Source organism: Erinaceus europaeus, chromosome 9 (assembly GCF_950295315.1).
Source record: "Erinaceus europaeus chromosome 9, mEriEur2.1, whole genome shotgun sequence".
In the NCBI taxonomy this organism is placed as follows: Eukaryota; Metazoa; Chordata; class Mammalia; order Eulipotyphla; family Erinaceidae; genus Erinaceus; species Erinaceus europaeus.
In genome coordinates this window covers 78,453,252-78,473,936 of record NC_080170.1, presented here as the reverse complement: position 1 = coordinate 78,473,936, position 20,685 = coordinate 78,453,252, and the positions used below count along the sequence as shown (strand labels likewise).

Below are 20,685 nucleotides of genomic sequence, written 5' to 3'. Positions count from 1 at the left end.
CACATACTTAAAATGTTGGAAACCACAATCCATATACTGTCTAGAAACCACTGCTTTTCTTTTGAGATGAGCCACTTAGGTCCTAAGGGAAATTTCACTACTTTTGTTTTCTTACTCTTGTAATCTTTTTCAAACCAGAAAACTATTCACAACCCTATCTTGGATTAGTTTAAGTACAGGATGAACTATCAGCCTTTTACCTAATTTACAACAACTATTGCTAGTGAAAACAAAGCAAAATAAAACTGATGTGCAACATTTGTTATTAATTAAAAAATAAGTTAAGTTACAGCTTGTTGGCAAAACTTAGACTAGGAGAATTAAGGCTTGGCCCAAGGGCCAGAGAGACAGTACAACATACATTCATGCCTAATACCCTAACCCTACCAGGTTCAATCCCCAGGACCACCATAAACCAAAGCTGAGCAATGTTCTGGTTTAAAAAAAAAAAAAAAAAAAGAGGGCAAGCATATGGAAACATGTATAAAAAGTTTGGCATAGACAAAAGAACTGTTACGTCAAAAATTCACTGCAAAGAATTGATCCTATCAAAATAAATTATTGTATAAAAAACTAAGTGGTGTTCCATCAATAATAAGTAGAGACCATTTACCTGATCAAATCTACAGAGGATATTTTCACCCAACCCTTGGCTCATATAACTTTTATTTTTAGAACTCGGTGGCATTACAATGGGTAACTTCAAAAGTCAGTTTCATTCCACGCAGTCTTTACCTGGCCCATTTGATGAGGTAAGGCAGATGGTTTAATAGACTGAATGTATAAAAGGAGTAACGAATAATTTCTGTGATTGTCCAGGCAATGACAAAGAGGAGGACACTGTCTTCACTCTGTACCTAAAAAAAGAAAAACAAAAGGAAAAACAAACGTGAGAATTTAACAAAGATGGGGGTAGATAGCATAATGGTATGCAAAGAGATTCATGCCTGAGGTTCCAAAGTCCCAGGTTCAATCCCCCATACCACCATAAGCCAGAGCTAAGAATGCTCTCGTAGAAAAAATAAAATAAAATAAAATAAAAAAATAAAAATAAAAGGAATTTAACAAGAGCACACTCAGGGAGCCCCATTAACTTTTAACTTGATTTGCATATCATCTAGGAACCTGACCATCCACCAAGCAGGGCCTATTCCACTGGTGCTTTCTCTAAACTAGGCCTGGTGTAACTCACGGACCATCGGAGCTTCCAGAATGATCACAGGAGGCAGTGAGAGCCAGAAGAGCTTTAGGCTCCCAGGCGTCCTCTGAAATTGTTTTCATGTGGAAAGAGCAAAAGATTTTTAAAGCTCCCCTACGTGGTACTTTTGAGGGTGGTCTTACTAGATGCTTTGAGAGCTGATCTTGCACTAACATGTCTGTACTATAGGATTAAGTTTCAGCACCTTTACACATCCCACACAGCTAGGTTTATAATGATGTTTGGTACTTGAATGTCAATAATGAAAAATCTTGCATCCCACCTTTTTTTCTTTTCTTCTTCTGTTTTTTAATCTTTTACTAGTTGAATAGAGAAAGCCAGAAATCAAGAGGGAAGGGGGAGATAGAGAGGGAGAGAGACAGACAGACACTTACAGCACTGCTTCACCACTTGTAAAGCTTTCTCCCTGCAGGTGGGGGCCAGGGGCTTGAACTCGGGTCCTTGTGCATTGTAACATGTGCACTTAACCATATGTGCTACCACCCATCATCCCCACCTTTCATAGGTGTTGTTGCATCCAAAAAGTGCAGTTGGAGAGTTGGATGTCATTAATAAATTCCACTGAATAAATCAAACACATTCTGATTACATGTTAGATTTGTTTGATCTTACTCCTAACACCTAACACAGCAATGGTATGGCATTCCAGCCTTAACTTTTACTTCCTTGCATTTGCAATGTTAATAGTTTTTAGCACTTATATTCTTCCTCAGAAAGTGTACATGGAACAATCCACCTACACAATGAAATAAGTAGTCATTTACATACCTATTAACTAAATTGCTCTGACAAAGAATTTCATAAATGCATAGTTACTATTCTCTAAAAATAATACAAATTTTATACTGTCAGAGCAAGAGAACTTTTTGTTTTCTGGTGCACTTGTATTAGTCAAAGAAAAGTAAAAGCTAAATAGCTAAATACCTCTAAGGCTTTCATGTCTAATTTTTTCAATCTCAAATCCTTGCTTAAAACCCACCTGCACTAAAACATAATTTCAGAGAATACTTTGCTTTTTGATGTATTTTGTAATCCTCCTCACCTTAAGGAGATATGTTTTTTATAACTGTGGATTAAAGACTTGCTTAAAGATCTGAGAGTTATAATAGGAAGTTCTTCTAATATTTTGCATTGTAATTTTTTGAAAGCAGAGAACGTGTTTTATTCATCTTTTGATTCCCAAGAGCACTTTGTACTCTTTGCAAATAGGAACCAAATAAATGTTTGTGGAACAAACAAATTCAACCCAAATGAGGTCACTCTAAGACTAGGTTTTCTGGTTTTGATACTGAATGTTAGTTTCTATGCTGTCTTACTGACCTTCAAACAGGTAGAAAAACCAACCAACCAATACCCTTTTCCCATCCTCCCACTTTGATTCAGCCTAAATGTTATTTTACTCCCCCTGCCTGCCTGTCTGTCTGTCTGTCTCTCTCTCTAACTCAGGCTAAATATGAAAGTCTGCTTTCAGAGTTCAGCTATGACTATCAGGTCATAATTCTTAAAAAGACTGAGGATGGGGAAAATGACCATTTTATACAAATGATTATTTTTAGAGCAACAGTATGTGCAACATTGTTATTGAGAGGCTAAATTTAGAGGTCAAGGTTGTCTGATTTAGAGATAATTTTCAGTGACATAAGACACTGACAGAAGGTAATGAATTAAAACCAGTCAGATACACACATTCCTAAAAGCATTATTCACAATAGCCAAAATGTGTGAACAACCCAAATGTCCATCAAACAACTGAATGAAAAAGTGATATGCTTATGGGGGTTGGACAGTGGCTCACATATAAAATGCATATGTCAGCATGTGCAAGGACCAAGGTTAAAACCCCTATTCCACACCTATGGGGTGGGGGTGTGGGTGTGGGTGGGAGTGGTTCATGAGCAGTAGGGCATAAGGCAATGCTGCATGTGTCTCCCTTTTACTTTCCCTCTCTATGGCTCCCTTCTCTCTCAATTTATCTCTATCCTTTCAAATAAAAGAAAAAAGACAAAAAGTGATATACTTACAATAGAGTACCAGTATTAAAAGGATGGAACTTGACACATGCTACAAGATGATTGGACAAGTTGTATTAAGTGAAACAAGTAACACAATAAAGGATGTAGGTGTGTGACTCCACACCTGTGGTAGCCATAGCAGTTAAATTCAGACTGACAAAAAGCAGAGATAAAGGCTACCAGGGGGGCAGTCGGGCTGTAGCGCAGCGGGTTAAGTGCAAGTGGCGCAAAGCACAAGGACCGGCATAAGGATCCCGGTTCGAACCCCGGCTCCCCACCTGCAGGGGAGTCCCTTCACAGGCGGTGAAGCAGGTCTGCAGGTGTCTGTCTTTCTCTCCTCCTCTCTGTCTTCCCCTCCTCTCTCCATTTCTCTCTGTCCTATCCAACAACGAGAACAACAATAATAACTACAACAACAAAAAAACAACAAGGGCAAAAAAAGGGAATAAAAATTAAATTTAAAAAAAAATTAAAAAAAAAAAAGGCTACCAGGGGCTGAGAGGGTAGGAATTTAAAAGTTGGAGGCTTTCAGTTGAGTAAGATGAAAAACATTCTGGATGGTGACAAGCACAACAGGCTGATTAATTTAACTGAATTATATACTTAAAAATGGTTAACATGGCAATGTTTTTTGTATCTTTTTAAATTTAATTTATTTATTAATGTTTTATAATCAACAGTAAATATAATAGTTTGTACATTCATAACATTTCCCAGTTTTCCACATAACAGTACAACCCCCAATAGGTCCTATGCCATCATGTTCCAGGACCTGAAACATGGCAACTTTTATGTGATGTATATTTAACCATCATAAAAAAAACAAACCCTTAAAACCCGGGAAGATCAAATTCAACAAAGCTAAATTATACGTGATTCAGCAACAATAAAATTATTCTAATGCAGAGTGGAGAAGACTCAGCTTGTGAAGCTAAGAGATCTGGGGTACTCTGATGACCCACACACTTCCTATGTACCAACAAAATGCTGTTGGCTTGATTTAACCAAGTAACCAACCAGTGCTTGGTCAAATTAAGAGTCTTACCCCAATTACTCCATTATAAACAGATTATATCCTATCTAGGGATCAGAGTTGGTTATAAGAACCCTCCTTGATGTTCAACAATTTGTTTGGCTTTGTATGTTAACTCTCTTTTCAGCCACCAGGTTCCAGATGCCAGCATGATGCTGACCAGACTTCCCTGGACAGACAACCCACCAATGTGTCCTGGAGTTCCACTTCCCTAGAGCCCCACCCTACTAGGGAAAGAGAGAGGTAGGTTGGGAGTATGGATTGACCAGTCAACGCCCATGTTCATTGGGGAAGCAATTACAGAAGTCAGACTTTCTACTTCTGCATCCCACAATGACCTTGGGTCCATACTCCCAGAGGGTTAAAGAATAGGAAAGCTATCAGGGGAAGGGATGGGATACAAAGATCTTGTGGTGGGAATTGTGTGGAGTTGTACCCCTCTTATCCTATGGTTTTGTTAATGTCTCCTTTTTATTTCCTTTTGTTGCCCTTGTTGCTTTATTGTTGTAGTTATTGTTGTTGATGTTGTCATTGTTGGATAGGACAGAGAGAAATGGAGAAAGATGGGGAAGACAGAGAGGGGAGAGAAAGATAGACACCTGCAGACCTGCTTTACCGCCTGTGAAGTGACTCCCCTGCAGGTGGGGAGCCGGGGGCTTGAACTGGGATCCTTATGCCGGTCCTTGCACTTTGCACCACCTGTAATGTCTCCTTTAAAAAAAAAAAAAAAGAACCTCTTGAACTAGCAGAACTTATTTTGGAAGAGTAAAGAGGGTTAACTACTTTAAACTATGTAAAACACAGAGGCATATGGCTATGATATCAAAAAAATAAAATTAACAGAAAGAGGGCTGGGAGTAACACAACAGAGAGAATGCATTTTGGGGGGAAGGGGGATAAGACAGAGAAATTGAGAGGGAAGGGGGAATATGAGAAACAGAGACAGAGACAAACAGCTGCAGCTATGCTTCACTGCTTCTCCTCAGGAGGGAACCAACACCTTGAACCTGGATCCTTGAGCACTGTAAGGTGTGTGTTCAACCTGGTGCACCACTACCCAGCCTGAGAATGCACATTTTACTTTTTGCAAGGACCCAGGTTCTAGCTACTAGCTACCATACAGGAAAACCATGTAAGGGGTAAGATTCAGAAGTGGTCAAGTGGTGCTGTGATTCCCCCTAACCCCTCTGAAGTTAAAAGGGAAAAACATCCTCTAGAAGCAGTAGAAGCTAGGGGACTGGGGGTAGGGGGAATATGGGGCCCAGGAGATAGCACAGTTGTTTGTCCACTAGACTTTCATGTCTGAGGCCCAGCACCACCATAAACCAGAGATAAGCAGTGCTCTGGTTGGTCTCTCTGTGATTAAAGTAAAATTAATTTAAAAAAAAGATTTGATATGTCAGGGGGCAGAGAGGTAGCTCACTGGGTAGTGTATCTGCCTTGCCATGAACATAACCCAGGTTTGAGATCTGCCACTATATAAGAGGTGCTACAGGGACTGAGGCGGCAGGGCACCCAGAGGGTGAGGGCTGAGGTGGCTTGGGATGGGGGATGCTCTAGTAAGGCGGGGAGCCCTTGGAGCTGGTAGGGGTGGCGTGTCCACACCCTGGGCCTGATCCAAGCGGTGCAGGTCAGCAGGCGGGAGGCTAGGAGGCGCGAGGGGGGGAAGGTGTGCCCCTTTGCCTGTGGGCCAAGCCCTCTGGGAAACGCTTTCCCGCGTTCACCTCCAGGAGTGGGAGGGGCAGACCTGAAGCAGGTCCTTCCGGGCGACCTTTGCAGAGACCCCTGACCTGCGCAGCTGCTGCTCCCAGCAGAAGTGATGGTGCGGGCAGAGGACGATGTGCGGACATACCTCCTGTCACCTGTCCAGAGACGGGGACCGCCTGCGGGGACCGCCAGGGCCTCCCTGAGTGGACGAACCCCAACAAGTACTGCCAGTCCTACAACAAGAGTCCCCACTCCTGCAGCCCAGTGCTGCTGTCCTGACTGCACTTGGAGAAGGTAACCAGCGCCCTATGGGGATGGTAGACACCTGCAGCCCGGTTTCACTGCTCGCAAAGCTTTAAAGCTTTCCTCCTGCAGGTGGGGGCCTAGGACTCAACCCGGTCCTGGTGCACTGTAACATGTGCGCTCAACCAGGTGCCCCACCACCCCTCTTTCAAATTTTTTTTTTTAAATTGATAGAGAACCAAAGCATCGTTCTAGCATAGAATGTCAGAGATCAAACCAAGGACCTCACTCTTGAAAGTCCAACAGTTATCCACGCACCACATCTCCAGGGCCTCTAAGGATCTTGTTCTTTGGTTTCTGACCAGCATTGGAGAATGGATTTAGGACATTACACATGCACAATCCCCCCCCCTTTTTTTGCCACCCACCTAACTCCACCCCCCCAAGTCTGCCCCATTTCCCCTCCTCCCCCATTTATTTATTTTTGAGAGAGGAGACAGACACTTAAGCACTGAATCAACATCCACGGACCTGCTGTGTGGTGCTGGGTCACTTAAACCTAGTTCATGGTAAATCAAAGACTTACCAGGTGAGCTCTCTCACACACCCGAAATAATTGTCTTAATATATGTGGTATTTATATAAGCCCTTATATTAGAACATTTTTGTATTACTTTATTTTAATGAGAGAGATGCAGAGAGAGAGAGACCAGAACACTGATCAGCTCTGCCTTATGATGGTGCTGGGGATTAAATCTGGGAGCTAAGAGCCTCAGGCAAGAAAGTCTTTTTTTAAAAAAAACATTAATTAATTAATTTTTCCTTTTGTTGCCTTTGTTGTCTTTTATTGTTGTAGTTATTATTGTTGTTGTTGGGTAGGACAGACAGAAATGGAGAGAGGAGGGAAGACAGAGTGGGGTAGAGAAAGTAGACACCTGCAGACCTGCTTCACTGCTTGTGAAGTGATTCCCCTGAAGGTGGGGAGCTGGGGATCCTTCTGCCAGTCCTTGTGCTTTGTGCCACATGCGCTTAACCTTTCTGCACTACTGCCCGACTCCCAAGAAAGTCTTTTTGCATAGCCAGTATGCTGTTTCCCTAGCCCTTGAATATGTTTTGTAAGACAGAAACTTTCATTTTCATTCAATAGTAGGATCACTTGGATGTATACATAAATAAAAATTTGTTGGCCCCTTACCAAAAAAAAAAAAAAAAAAGAGGTGCTAAAGGGAGGCAGTTTCAGTGCTTTCCTGTCCCCTCTTCACCCCCCCCCCAATCTCAATGGAAAAAGTGGTCCTGGAGTGGAGAAACTGTACATGCATGAAACTCCAGACACACACAAACATGAACACATGCACACACACACACCCTGCACATAAATGTCAGCAGCACCATTAACGGCCAAAAAGTGAAAATAACCCAAATATTCAGCAACTGATGAATGGATAAGCAAAATGTGGTGTGTCCATACAATTGAATACTATTCAGAAACACAAAGGAAAGAAATACTGATGCCTGCTAAAACATAGAAAAACATAAAAAAATTTCATGTTGAAAGAGCAATATAAAAGTCAAATCTAGAAATCTAGGAATAGAAATCAACTTAAAAAAATCTAAAAAAACAGAGCCGGGGTGGCTTAAGTCACAGAAATGTATTTTCTGTGAGAGTGTGAGAGAGAGAGAGAGAGAGAGAGAGAGAACCAGAGTATCACTTTGGCACATGTGATGCTGGAGCTCAAACTCAGGACTTCATGTTTATAAACCTAGCACTCAAGCCACTGCACCACCTCCCAGGCTGCAGGTAATCAACTTTTAAAGGGCATGAGAGATCATATGGTGGGATTGTATTATGGAATGGTTGTATAGTTTGGCACATCTATTAGCATCAAACTGTACACTTAAAATGGATGGGTTGTATGGTGCATAAATTACACAACCATGAAATTATTTTCTAGAGAAGAATTTTATTTTCACTGTATTACAGCCTTTTAAAGGAAAGGGGCACATTTAAGACGAAGGGAGAGAAGGGAGAAAAGAAGGGTTTACCTGTCAACATTTAGAAAGAAAAGAGGCAGACCACCAGTTGTGGAGGCTATACCTCAAAGCTGCAGGCTCACTATGGTGACAGCAGTGGAGAGCAGCCGGGACATCAGGAAGTCCTCTGCCTGGAGCAGGGAACTGCCTGCTGGACCCTGCATGCAGCTGCTGTCTGCTCTGAAATGAGGGAGGAGGTGCTGGGTGTGGGCGGCTTGTGTACTTTAGACGACGGAGTTTACATAGAAATTCAAGCTGGAGAAACAAATGGGTACAAGAGAAAAACCTTTACACACAAACAGCATCATATGTTTGACTTTAAAAGGCTTAGGGAGTATCAGTACATCAAAAGCTGTCATTTTATTACGTCTAAAGAAAACCAGATGGTGCCACATAAGTAAATAGCTATTGTAGAAACCCTATTCTTCTTAGTGCTGTGGAACCTGCTGCTTACCACCTTGATTGATTTTGGATTTTGGTAAATCTAACAGGCAAGGATTAGACATCTTTTCTTGTCAAAACTGTGGAGAATATATTTGTTTTACACAGCTTGGGCTGCCACAGCAAAATACCAGAGCTTGGGTGGCTTAAGTCATTATCCAACTTCCCAGACACACACACACATACATACACACACACACACACACACACACACACACACACACTGAATGAATTAGAGGAGGAAAGGCCCAACATTACTATGGAAAAAGGAAGCACCTTTATAAGAACAAGCATAAACATTAATGTTATATCACCTTAATATCTCAGTAGATTTTTTTTTCAATGTGTGTGGTAAAATATAGATAACATAAAAGCTAAAGGCTCTGGGAAAGAAAAGAGACAGGATGGAGGATCTTTGGAGCCCAGGTGCATGGTGGAAAAGGACCTAGGTTGGGGGGGGGGTGTCTTGCAGATATAGGGAGATAAGAGGCTGTATCTGTGTGTCAACAACTGTACTATAAACTATTAACTTCCCCAATGGAGTGGTGGGGGGGCTGTCAATATGTAATAATAATAAAAAAAAGTTTGTGGGTTGGGGAGACAGCTTGCCAGTCCTGTATACCTCAGGCCCTGGAGGTCTCAGGTTTACTGTTTACTCTGGTGCCACCATATGACGGAGCTGAGCTGTGCTATGGTCTAACTCTGGAAAATAGATAAGTATTTTTTTTTTTTTTAGTTTGCTTCTTTTTTCTCTCTCCAATGCATCAAGTAAAATTATGATTTTGATTTAACATAGAGACAAATTCATGAACACAGATATAAAAAATAAAATGAGAAAGGATGAACAAGATACCTTATCAGGTAAGTCTCTGGTTTTCCACAAGTGATCATCCCAAACATCTCAAATTTGTTTCAGGTAGATATTAAGATTCACCTAAGTAACATGGTGGCGCGCGCGCGTGTGTGTGTGTGTGTGTGTATGTGTGTGTGTGTGTGTGTGTGTGTGTGTGTGGTGTAAGGTTGAAGAACCAGGTGGAGATGGGGTCCAGAAGTCAATCACATAAGACATAAGTTTGGGGAAATACAAAGTGTTTTGTGTAGGCCTGAAATTGTTCTGAGAGGCCCAGAAGTGACAGGAAGAGTTAGTGTGGCTGAGGTACTAGCTTGGTAGAGTAAATGAGTAAACTGAATGAGCAAATAAATCAATATAAATTCTTACTGATAGAGAAGGTATATAGATGGGCCTAGACCTCTAATAGATACCTCTCTCCACCATCATTGGTCACTTCTATTAGGAACATCATCATAAGCCCTCTTGAGGGCCTTCCCAGGACCTTGCCACCACCATAAAGCAGTGATGGTAGGGACTGCCCAACTCTTCAAAGGGAGGCTGGGTCACCCTGCCCTGCCACTCAAGGAAGATTGGTCCTGAAATGAGTGTAGTGTTCCCAGCTGTGACCATGAACTGCAAGCTCAGACCAATAGGGATTCAGAGGTTACACAGGCTCCTGTGTTAAATATAAACATATATGTGAGCCCTGGGTCAGGTGAATGGGGTAAACAGCTAATTTTATTCATAGATTTCCACCCCCAAGAATGGGAACTACTCTCTGCCCTAATCCAATTTTCTAGCCCTTTTCTCTACTCTGATGCCATCTTCTCAGACAATATTTATGTCCAATCCCATGTAAGTTATCAAACTCAAGCAAAAACTACATTCCCTAGGAACATACCTAAAATGTACTTCCTAGCTTCTTTCCATCCTAAGATCCCTATTCTCATCTTCTTTACTCCTACTTTTTGGTTCCTATTCATTAATCATTTAGTCCTGCTTTATATCTTGTCATCTTTCAGCCACCAAGTTGTAGATGCTATCATGATTTCATCCTGACTTCCCTGGGCAGAGACCTCACTAGTATTGTCTCAGAACCTCACCACTCCAGAGCCCTACTCCACAAAGGAAAGACAGAAACAAGTTGGGGTGTGGATTGACCTGCCAATGTCCATGTTAATCAGAGAAGCAGTTAAAGAAGCCAGAACTCCTACTTTCTGCACCCCCAAAATAATTATAATCCATAATTATAACCCCATTCCTAGTGGGGGTGAAACAATAGGGGGACAATGACTAGAGGGCTCGGAACTCCAATTCCATAAGGAATTGGAGAGAGAAGAGGAAAAAAGGAGGGACATTTGGATGTAGTAATAGGTGTATGTGTAATTTGGAAAGGAAGAGGATGGAGCCTTAAAAAGGGGGGGGGGAGATATATAAAATATAGACAGTTAGTTGTAGAAATAATAGTTAACCCATATCTGCAACCTTGGAAGAACTACGATAGCTTAGGGGATCCAGGAACAGTGTGGAGTTGTATCCCTATTATCTTGTAATTTTGTAAATAATTATTAAATCCTTAATAAAAATAATAAGTAAAACAATGTGACAAACCAAGACCTCTTAAATAAAAAAAAGCACAAGGACCTGCGTAAGGATCCTGGATCGAGCCCCCGGCTCCCCGCCAGCAGGGAAGTCACTTCACAGGTAGTGAAGCAGGTCTGCAGGTGTCTATCTTTCTCTCCCCCTGTGTCTTCCCCATCTCTCTCATTTCTCTCTGTCCTATCCAACAACAATGACAAAAAAAACAACAATAAATAACACAAGGGCAACAAAAGGTTAAAAAAATTAAAAATAAAATAAGATATAAGCATTGATGAGAAAAAAATAAAAACCAACAGTAAAACCACTGAGCTAATGGGTTGTAATTGGAGAAATTGGTATGAACTCATGATTTTATGCACATATACAGGAATGTAAAATGCTTTCAGAATATGTATCAATATATACATACATGTATATAAATATACATTCTTCATATATATATATGGATATCTTAGTTTTCCCTACTGAGGACCTTGAAGTAACAACATTTTAGTAGTAAAGGAGCACCTAACTACCCAACTCCTTGATTTCTAAGTACCATACTTTGGCAAAATGATAATCCCAGGTCTAGGGCAAGGAAAATGCAAGTTAAGTCTGAAAAAAAAAATTTGGGGGGCGTCTGAAAGTAAGGAAATGCTCAACAAATGCTAGAGACAAGTCAAAAGGACACAAATAAAGAGCTCCAATTGATTAAATCTCAATTTTAGCAACAAACTGAGGACATTATGTACAGCTTCCTCTCATGATTCAGGAAAGTCGAATGGTCATGGGCACATAATCCAGAGAGGGAATGGGAGGTAGAACAAATGAAGTTACAGGTCAACAGCAGGAGGATAAGAGTGAAAGGGAGTATGGGAGTTCTTTGTGCTACTATGGAAAGATTTCTATACATGTAAAATTATTTGAAAGTATTTTTTTAGTCACTTAAGTAGAGGCCAAGAGTAGTTAACCTGGTAAACACTTTTTACCATGTACAAGCCCTGGTCACATAGGAGCACTGTGCACTGGGAAAGCTTTATAAGTGGTAGAGAGAAGGGCTGTTGTCTTTCCTTTCCTCTATGTTTCTGATACTGAAAGGAAAAAAAATGCCTGCCAGGAGCAAAAAACCTCAAATGGCGAAAAATCACATAAGGACTAAGCAATTGGTGGCACAATTAGAAGCAAATACATTTATCACCTGGTTTGTATATATATATCTTATATACAACCTCCAAACCTCCTGGTAGAAGGTAAGTAAATTACATAACCTGAAAAAAAGAAAAACAATTGAAGAACATTTATAACAAAATCTATCAATAAGCACAGACTGAGAAGCCAATTTGAAAAATAACAGATTTCATGCTGGCCCTCAGTTTGTATCATCAGTAACTTTATCTCAGATGGTAAATGATTCAAAGGCAGGCCTCCAAACTTTCTTTGAAAAAGCATTAGCTTAGTTACAAGGCAAAAATCCAATTTTTAATAAATGCTTTAGATCAGGATAATGATAATTAAGATAATGATAACTTACATTAGCAGAGCTAATTATTCCTTAACTCAGATAAAAGTAATGATGTTTAAATTTCTACCAGCTAGCTGTGAAATTAATAAGTTTTAAAAATGTTCATTCTATGTGAAAAGTAAATAACATCTCTGTTTAAACCTCAGGGTATAAAAAAAGAATTTAAAACAGTCGTATAGAAATTCATCACTAAATTTTCTTTAATGACTTGCTGGCTAATATGTAGCTAACACTTACTGAGCACTTGCTAAGTGCCAAAGACTGTTCTATGCTTTACATTTACTAAGTCACTCAGGTCCCAAGAGCACTCCATGCGGCAAACAATTGCCTGGGAGGTGAGACTAGCTCCTTAGGACAGGACATGACCTACCTCTAAGCGAAGCTGCTGATGGTTAAGCATCTGCAACCCTCCCAGAACTTGCCCTTCCTCCGCTTCTCATAATCCCATGATGCCTTATTTGCTGACTATTGATCCTACTCCTGCACTCTGCTGGGAGCCCTGTGATTTCCCTTTTCTCTTGTACTTTAATGCTTATCGCTAAGAGAATGAAGAGACTGAATTAAAAACTAATGAATCCTTGCTGAGTGAATGCGAACAAAACAACCTTGGGTAAGGAAGTCTAGAGCTACAGGGCTGACAACTGGGCCTGGACTAGAGAATAGGACAATTCTGGTGACAATTGGTTCCTTCTGCTAGTTTTAAAAATTTTATATAAAAATTTATTTTAAAAAATTAGCTACCTACTTAAAAGGAATTTCATCCTTGCTAGTACCAGGAATAAATATTGACATATGGTGATAAAAAAATGATGTCTGAATTAGTATTAGATTTTCCACATGACAATTTCATATACATTTGGGTTGTTGAAAAAGTTGTATTTTCTTTCCATTTTTCTTAGCAAAAATATACAGTGACTTTTCTGACAACCCAACAGTATCCTTCTTGATTTAGAATTTATTAAACAAAATCATGATGTGATATGATATGTGGTAGACAAATCAGAAAAGTCCTTTCTTTTGGACAATTGGAGTTGTAAAGAAATATTAGTGTCTTTCCCCTTTAAAGAAAATTTATGGGGAGTCAGGCAGTAGCGCAGTGGATTAAGTGCAGGTGGTGTAATGTACAAGGACTGGTGTGAGGATCCCAGTTCGAGCCCGTTTCCCTACCTGCAAGGGAATCACTTAACAAGCGAGGAAGCAGATCTGCAGGAGTCTTTCTCTGCCCCCTCTGTCTTCCCCTCCTCTCTCCATTTCTCTCTGTCCTATCCAACATCGTTGACATCAATAACAACAACAATTAACTACAATGATAAAAAAAACAAGGGCATCAAAAGGGAATAAATATTTAAAAAAAGAAAAGAAAATCTATGTAAACTTCCATTTATTAATTTTTAAAACTTATAAAAACAAAAGAAAACTGGTTAAGAACACTCTTTCCATTACAGCTTAATAACTAAGGTCTATTTTTTTTTTAATGCAGATGAAGACATATTAGGTTGTCGGAAAAGTCATGATGTATTTTCTTCTATTTTATTTATTTTTTTCTTTCTCTCTTTTTTTCTTTTTTTTTTTTTTTTCTTTTTTTCCTCCTCCAGGGTTATTGCTGGGCTCAGTGCCTGCACCATGAATCCACCGCTCCTGGAGGCCATTTTTTCCCCCTTTTGTTGCCCTTGTTGTAGCTTCGTTGTAGCTATTATTATTGCCCTTGTTGACGCAATTCGTTGTTGGATAGGACAGAGAGACATGGAGAGAGGAGGGGAAGACAGAGAAGGGGAGAGAAAGATAGACACCTGCAGACCTGCTTCACCGCCTGTGAAGCGACTCCCCTGCAGGTGGGGAGCCGGGGGCTCGAACCGGGATCCTTACGCCGGTCCCTGCGCTTTGCGCCACATGCACTTAACCCGCTGCGCTACCGCCCGACTCCCTCTCTCTTTCTTTCTTGCCTTCAGGACCATTCTTGTGGCTTGGTGCCTGCATTACAAATCCACTGCTCCTGTGGCAATTTTTTTCCCCCGATTTTCTGGATAGGACAGAGAGAAATTGAGAGGAAGATAAGAGACGGAGAGAGAAAGACAGACACCTGTAGACCTGCTTCACCACTTGTGAGGTAATCTCCCCTGAAGGGGCACAGGGACCCAGGGGGTTTGAACTGGGATCCTTATGAGGATCCTTACACTTTGTACTACATGCATTTAATCCAGTGCACCACCACCAGCACCCTCTTTTATTTATTTATTTTTATAATTTTTATTTATAAAATGGAAACACTGAGAAACCATAGGATAAGAGGGGTACAATCCCACACAATTCCCACCACCAGAACTCCCAGCCCCCTTTTTCTGTTCTTCTTTTCTTAAATTTTTTTTTAAATTATCTTTATTGGATAGAGACAGTCAGAAATTGAGAGGGAGGGGGTGACAGAGTGGAAGAGACAGAGAGATACCTGCAGTATTGCTTCACCACCTGTGAAGCTTTCCCTCTGCAGGAGGGGACGGGGGGCTCAAACCTGGGTCCCTGTGCACTATAATGTGTGTGCTCAACCAGGTGCACCACCTAGGCCCTTTCTATGTTTTTCTATGCAAAACTTAGTCATAAATTTTCCCAACAACCCAGTAGTTAAGGGTTTTGATCTACTAAAACAGCTCTTGGCCTTGAAAACAACTATTCTGAACATGCAATGAGGAAAATATACAAGCATGCAATCAGCAAGCAAAGCACCATCAATCAACATTTATGACCAAGCCTCACATGCAGCTCTAGAAGCTGAAATGTTCTCGTTGGTTCACTTTGGGGCTATGCATTCAGTTCATTTTTCTGGAAAACATGAATGATGGTAGGTTCAACTAACCTACCTACCATTTATGACAACTAGCTTTTTTCTCTTTTTTTCTTTTGTTTATTTATTTATTTATTCCCTTTTGTTGCCCTTGTTGTTGTGTTGTTGTAGTTATTATTAATTGTTGTTGTCATTGTTGGATAGGACAGAGAGAAATGGAGAGAGGAGGGGAAGACAGAGAGGAGGAGAGAAAGATAGACACCTGCAGACCTGCTTCACCGCCTGTGAAGCGACTCCCCTTCAGGTGGGGAGCCAGGGTTCGAACCGGGATCCTTATGCCGGTCCTTGTGCTTTGCCCCACCTGCGCTTAACCCACTGCGCTACAGCCCGACTCCCAACTAGCTTCTTTTTCATTAAACTGTAGCTCTTGAATTCCAGGCTTGGACAAAGTTACTTACTTATCCTTTAAAAGTAGTTTTCCCAGATGGAAATTGATATATTTACTTGTGCATGGTTGTTATAGGAATAGAAAAACATATCAAGTGCTAAGTAAAGTGCTAGCTATTTAATAAATAGCAGTTGTTATTATCCCACAAAAGGAAAATTTTGATTCAACAAATATCTATTAAGTTCCTCCTATCTTGCTAGTTATCGCTAGGAAGCAATACAAACTGGTGAAATGCCTCTCAAGAGTACTTAACAACATAACGATTTCTGGTGGTGTTCTGCTTTTTGTTCAAGTGTTATATAAGGGATTACATATCTCTATTTGATGGTTAGTACATATCTATTAGTTCTTGGATATCTAAGGATCATATCAGTTGCTCATCTTTCCCAATATTCTTCAGTTGTGTTTGATTCTCTTAAAGTATGGTGCAAAAAAAAAGTTACAACTAAGCACAAGGATTGCACTAGAATGAGCTCACAACTAGCTCCAATCTTGATTGTCTAGCCAACCAGTCTAAGGATCCAACAGCAAAGACAACTCCATTCTCATAGGAATAAGTAACTATGATTCCATAGGGAATGTTGTGGCATATTCACCCACAGCCTGGCCCTAAACCTCCAATGCCACCAGTGTCTCAATAAAGGGCAAGATTTATCTTTGTCAGAAATGTAATGAAAATGTCAAATGAACATAAAATTGGCAGTGAATTATGTGAAATGTCAAAGATCTTTTTGTCCTATGGCAGTGTAATAATTGCAAAACTATGAATATGATACCACTAGTGACCCTGGGAGGTGGTATAATAGATGAACCATTTGGACTCTCAAGCACGAGGTCCCAAGTTTGATCCCTGGCATATGCCAGAGGGATACTCTGTTTCTCTGCCTCATAAATAAATAAATACATCTAAAAAAAAAAAACTGAAGTAAGAAAAAGACACTTGCCCTCAAAAACTTACATTAAAAATAGGTAACATTAAAATGAGTACCATCGCCTAGAGCAGAAATATTTAACTGGGGCTGGACTGTGGTGCACCCAGTTGATAGCAATGTGCAAGAACCCAGGTTCAAGCCCCAGACCCTACCTGTAGGGGGAAAGCTTCCCAATCACTGAAGCAGTGCTGTAGGCCTTTCAATTTCCTGCCCCTACTCTATTTCCCTTTCTTTCTCTCTGTTTTTATCTAATAAATAATAAATAAAATGTTACAAGAAAAAAATATTCACGGGGGCATACTGGGTTAAGTGCACATGGTGCAAAGTGCATAAGGACCAGCATAAGGATCCTGATTCCAGCCCCTGGCTCCCCACCTGTGTGTGGGTTGGTGGTGGTTTGCTTCATAAGTGGTGAAGCAAGTGTCTTTCTCTCCCCCTCCTCTCTCAATTTCTCTCTGTCCTATCTAACAACAATAGTAATAGCAACAACAACGATGACGATAAACAACAAGGGCAACAAAAGGGGGAAAAAAATAGCTTCCAGGAGCCCTGGATTCGTAGTGCTGGCACCTTTAACCCTGGAGGCAAAAAACAAAAAAAAAGCAACAACAAAAGAACTATTCAACCACTCCAATATGGGAAACTGGGGAATGTTATGCATGTACGAACAACTGTATTTACTGTTGAATATAAAACATTAATTCCCCAATAAAGAAATAAAAAAGACTCTGGGATGGGGGAAAGGGTTTGGGAAAAAAAAAAAAAAGAAATATTCAACAATACCTCAGTGTCCTATCTACTGATAATTTGAGGTTTGCGCAGTGCTTTAGCAATATTTAATATGTATTAATTTGGTGTATTTCATATATAAAAATATGGATCTCAAAAAGCATATGTGGATTTCTATCTTTCCTTTAAAAAATGAGTCTGCATGACACTGGATCCATTTATCATGCTAATGAGAGCATGTGTGCACTTCTGATTTCTGCATTTTTCTTCATTTTTCTTTTAAAATCCACCTGCATGACAGACACCTATTGCCTAATAATCTTTGCTACAGATGACAAAGTGCTACATAAATGTAACACAGTATATTTGATCAACTCTCATGTCCTAAAAACTGCCAAGCCTTATTCTAAGATTTTGATAGACTGATTAGTTTTTAGAATTGAGGCTCTGGGCATACTTCACTTTAAGTCAGCAATCTCAATAAAGAGTCTTTAAATCTGAACAGATGCAGCAGCAGCAGGAGCAGCACAACAATACGCAAAGAGATGCACAATTTTCAAGGTTACAGTTATTCTGGTAATTTATACCAGAGGTAAAAAGCATAAGAAAGAAGATGCTAATACTCATACTGTTAAAAAAAAAATGTTTAAGGCAACAATCTAAAGGAGACATCAGTTTAGTCTTCAATACATCAAGCCTAATTTAAATTAGTTTGCCCACTTTAAAATGCAAAGCCTAGTCCAGCATGCATCTACATACACCCAACATGTGGGTATCAAATCATGTCTTACAAACTCCCAAAGTGCAACGGGTTTCACTTCAGACTTGAGAAGGGTCCTCTCTCTGAAAAATGCAGACAACTTAGTAATATTTTATTTTATCCATGATACAATATAGCTTATAACAAGAGCTTCCTGACAAATACAAAGCTTATTGATATGAGAAAGTAAAGAAGGCTATTGAGTCCTCTTGTTTGAAAAACTGAAATTACATATATATTTCACAGAAGTGAGTGTAAGAAATGATTTCTTCAGATTCTACCCTTGTCTTCAAGATTCCCAATGAGACCAATTATCTGCTATATTCAGCATGCAAACCAACTGTCAGGAAGTTGAACTGGCATTCATGTCAATTTTCATATATTTAATTACTTTATCTGATGCTCCATATTCATGCTTTTAAATACAGTTATACTGAAAAACTCTCCAGTATATAAAGGATACTTTGGAATAAAATTAAGTAACATCAAAGATCGTTCCTTCTCCCACATAGTAAAAGTTTTCCAATGAATATTAATCAAGTTGTTACAATGCTATTCATTTTTTTTTCCTGTGGTGCATACCTGTTTAGTTATAGGTAATCATTTTTAACATTTCTTGATTTTGCTGACATATTTTAGTAATGCTCACGATGCATACCAATCACCTTACTTTTATAGGGTGAAACGAAAATTTCTTAGTTCATTAGGAAAACAACATTTACTGTACTTCCATGGCGTCTTTAAGCTCAAATAGAACAAACCTTTCAAATGGTGTTGAAAAGGGGCAGACCAGAGACATGTTATTCCCTCCACTGTAGAGGTAGGTCCATGTGGCCTTTTCCCTCACCAGCTTAACTGCTACCTCTGTAACAGTTGGGAATGCCATTCACACCGCACCCCAGACCTGAGATTAGGACTTAACATTTCCAGTAAACCTAACAGATTTCCACTGATTATCTGTTTTCCAAGATCCCTACAGTGATATACATGAGACAGCAGCTAGGTAGTACCAGAGTTTTGTGCATGATGCCAACCTAATGCTTTGGCGTATGTTCTCTCCCTTTCATATCAGTAAATAAATAAGCAAATAAAAAAAAATGAAGTGCCCTGGTAAGTGTGGCAGTGGTAGCCTCTGAACTTGCAAGCATGAAGTACACCAAGTCCCATTGCTGGAACCATAGATTCTGGAGTGTTGCTCTGATCTCCATATCTCATTCCGTGGTCTCTCTCTGACATAAATCTTAAAATAAAAAAGCATGCTGGAAGTTGGTGCAGTGGATAAAGCACTGTACTCAAAAGCATCCTATGTTCAATTCCTGGCATCACAAATATCAGAGAAATCGGACTCTTTATTTTTCTCTCTCCATTAGTTTAAATGAAAACAAAACTTAAAAAAAATTTAAAAATTATAAATCAGGCAATAAAAATGTAAAAAGGGGGCTGGGCAGTAGTACACTGGGTTAGGTACACATAGTGTGAAGCACAAGGACCAGGGCAAGGATCCCAGTTCGAGCCCCCAGCTCCCCACATGCAGGACGGTCGCTTTGCAAACTGTGAAGCAGGTCTGCAGGTGTCCGTCTTTCTCTCCCCCTCTGTCTTCCTCTCCCCTCTCAAATACTCTGTCCTATCCAGCAACAACAAGAACAATAACAGCAACAACAATGGAAAAAAGATGGCTCGCCAGGAGCAGTGGATTCATAGTGCAGGCACACACCCCAGTGATAACTCTGGAGAAAACAAAACAAAAATGGTAAAAAGATGGGGTCCAAAGACAGCTCAGCTTGTAGAGTGCAGGTCCTGGGTTAGAGCTCTGGCACCACATGGAAGGACCATGACACTGGTGTTGTGGTAGTTTTCCCTCTGTCACTCTCTCTAAAAAAGAATGAAAAAGTCAGGCCAGGTGTGAGATTGTGCATGTGTAAGGAACAGGTGTCATCTCCCAAAGAAATCAGGAAGAAAGTCAATAATGTTCAATACAGTTGCATTGTCTACAATGATAACTTCCAGTTTCCTGTGGCTATCTGAAATTAATATTCAACCCTCAGTCATACTAAGCTCATTCCAGTGTTTAACAAGTGTTCACATGCAACTAGAAGTTACTGTATGGAAAGGTGCAAATACGGAACCTACCTCTGCAGAAAAGTTCATGGGATTTTGCTATATGGGATAGAGGGAATATTCAAAAGAAAAATGTACAATTCTTTCTATCACTATATTTGACCAAAGAGATATGTTTAGCACCAAACAGCCTGAATCTACATCTTAATCCATTAAACTTTAAAGCCATGGATAAAATTGGTACAAATGCCAGAATTCATTTATTAGGAACTCTCCACTGAAAGTACAGATTGACAATACAATTCTTTATTATTACTATTTATTTATTATTGGATAGAAACAGAGAAATTGAGAGAAGAGG

General features: G+C 40.0%; 1 protein-coding gene across 1 annotated transcript in view; it reads right to left on the bottom strand.

Annotated features, from left to right (window-relative positions):
• Positions 1-20,685, bottom strand: part of HACD2 (3-hydroxyacyl-CoA dehydratase 2) — a 123,593-nt gene that overhangs the window by 11,156 nt on the left and 91,752 nt on the right. Inside the window, exon 5 of the mRNA XM_060197107.1 lies at positions 736-857. Coding sequence (XP_060053090.1) covers positions 736-857 — 122 coding nt within the window. The remainder of the gene's footprint in view (positions 1-735; positions 858-20,685) is intronic.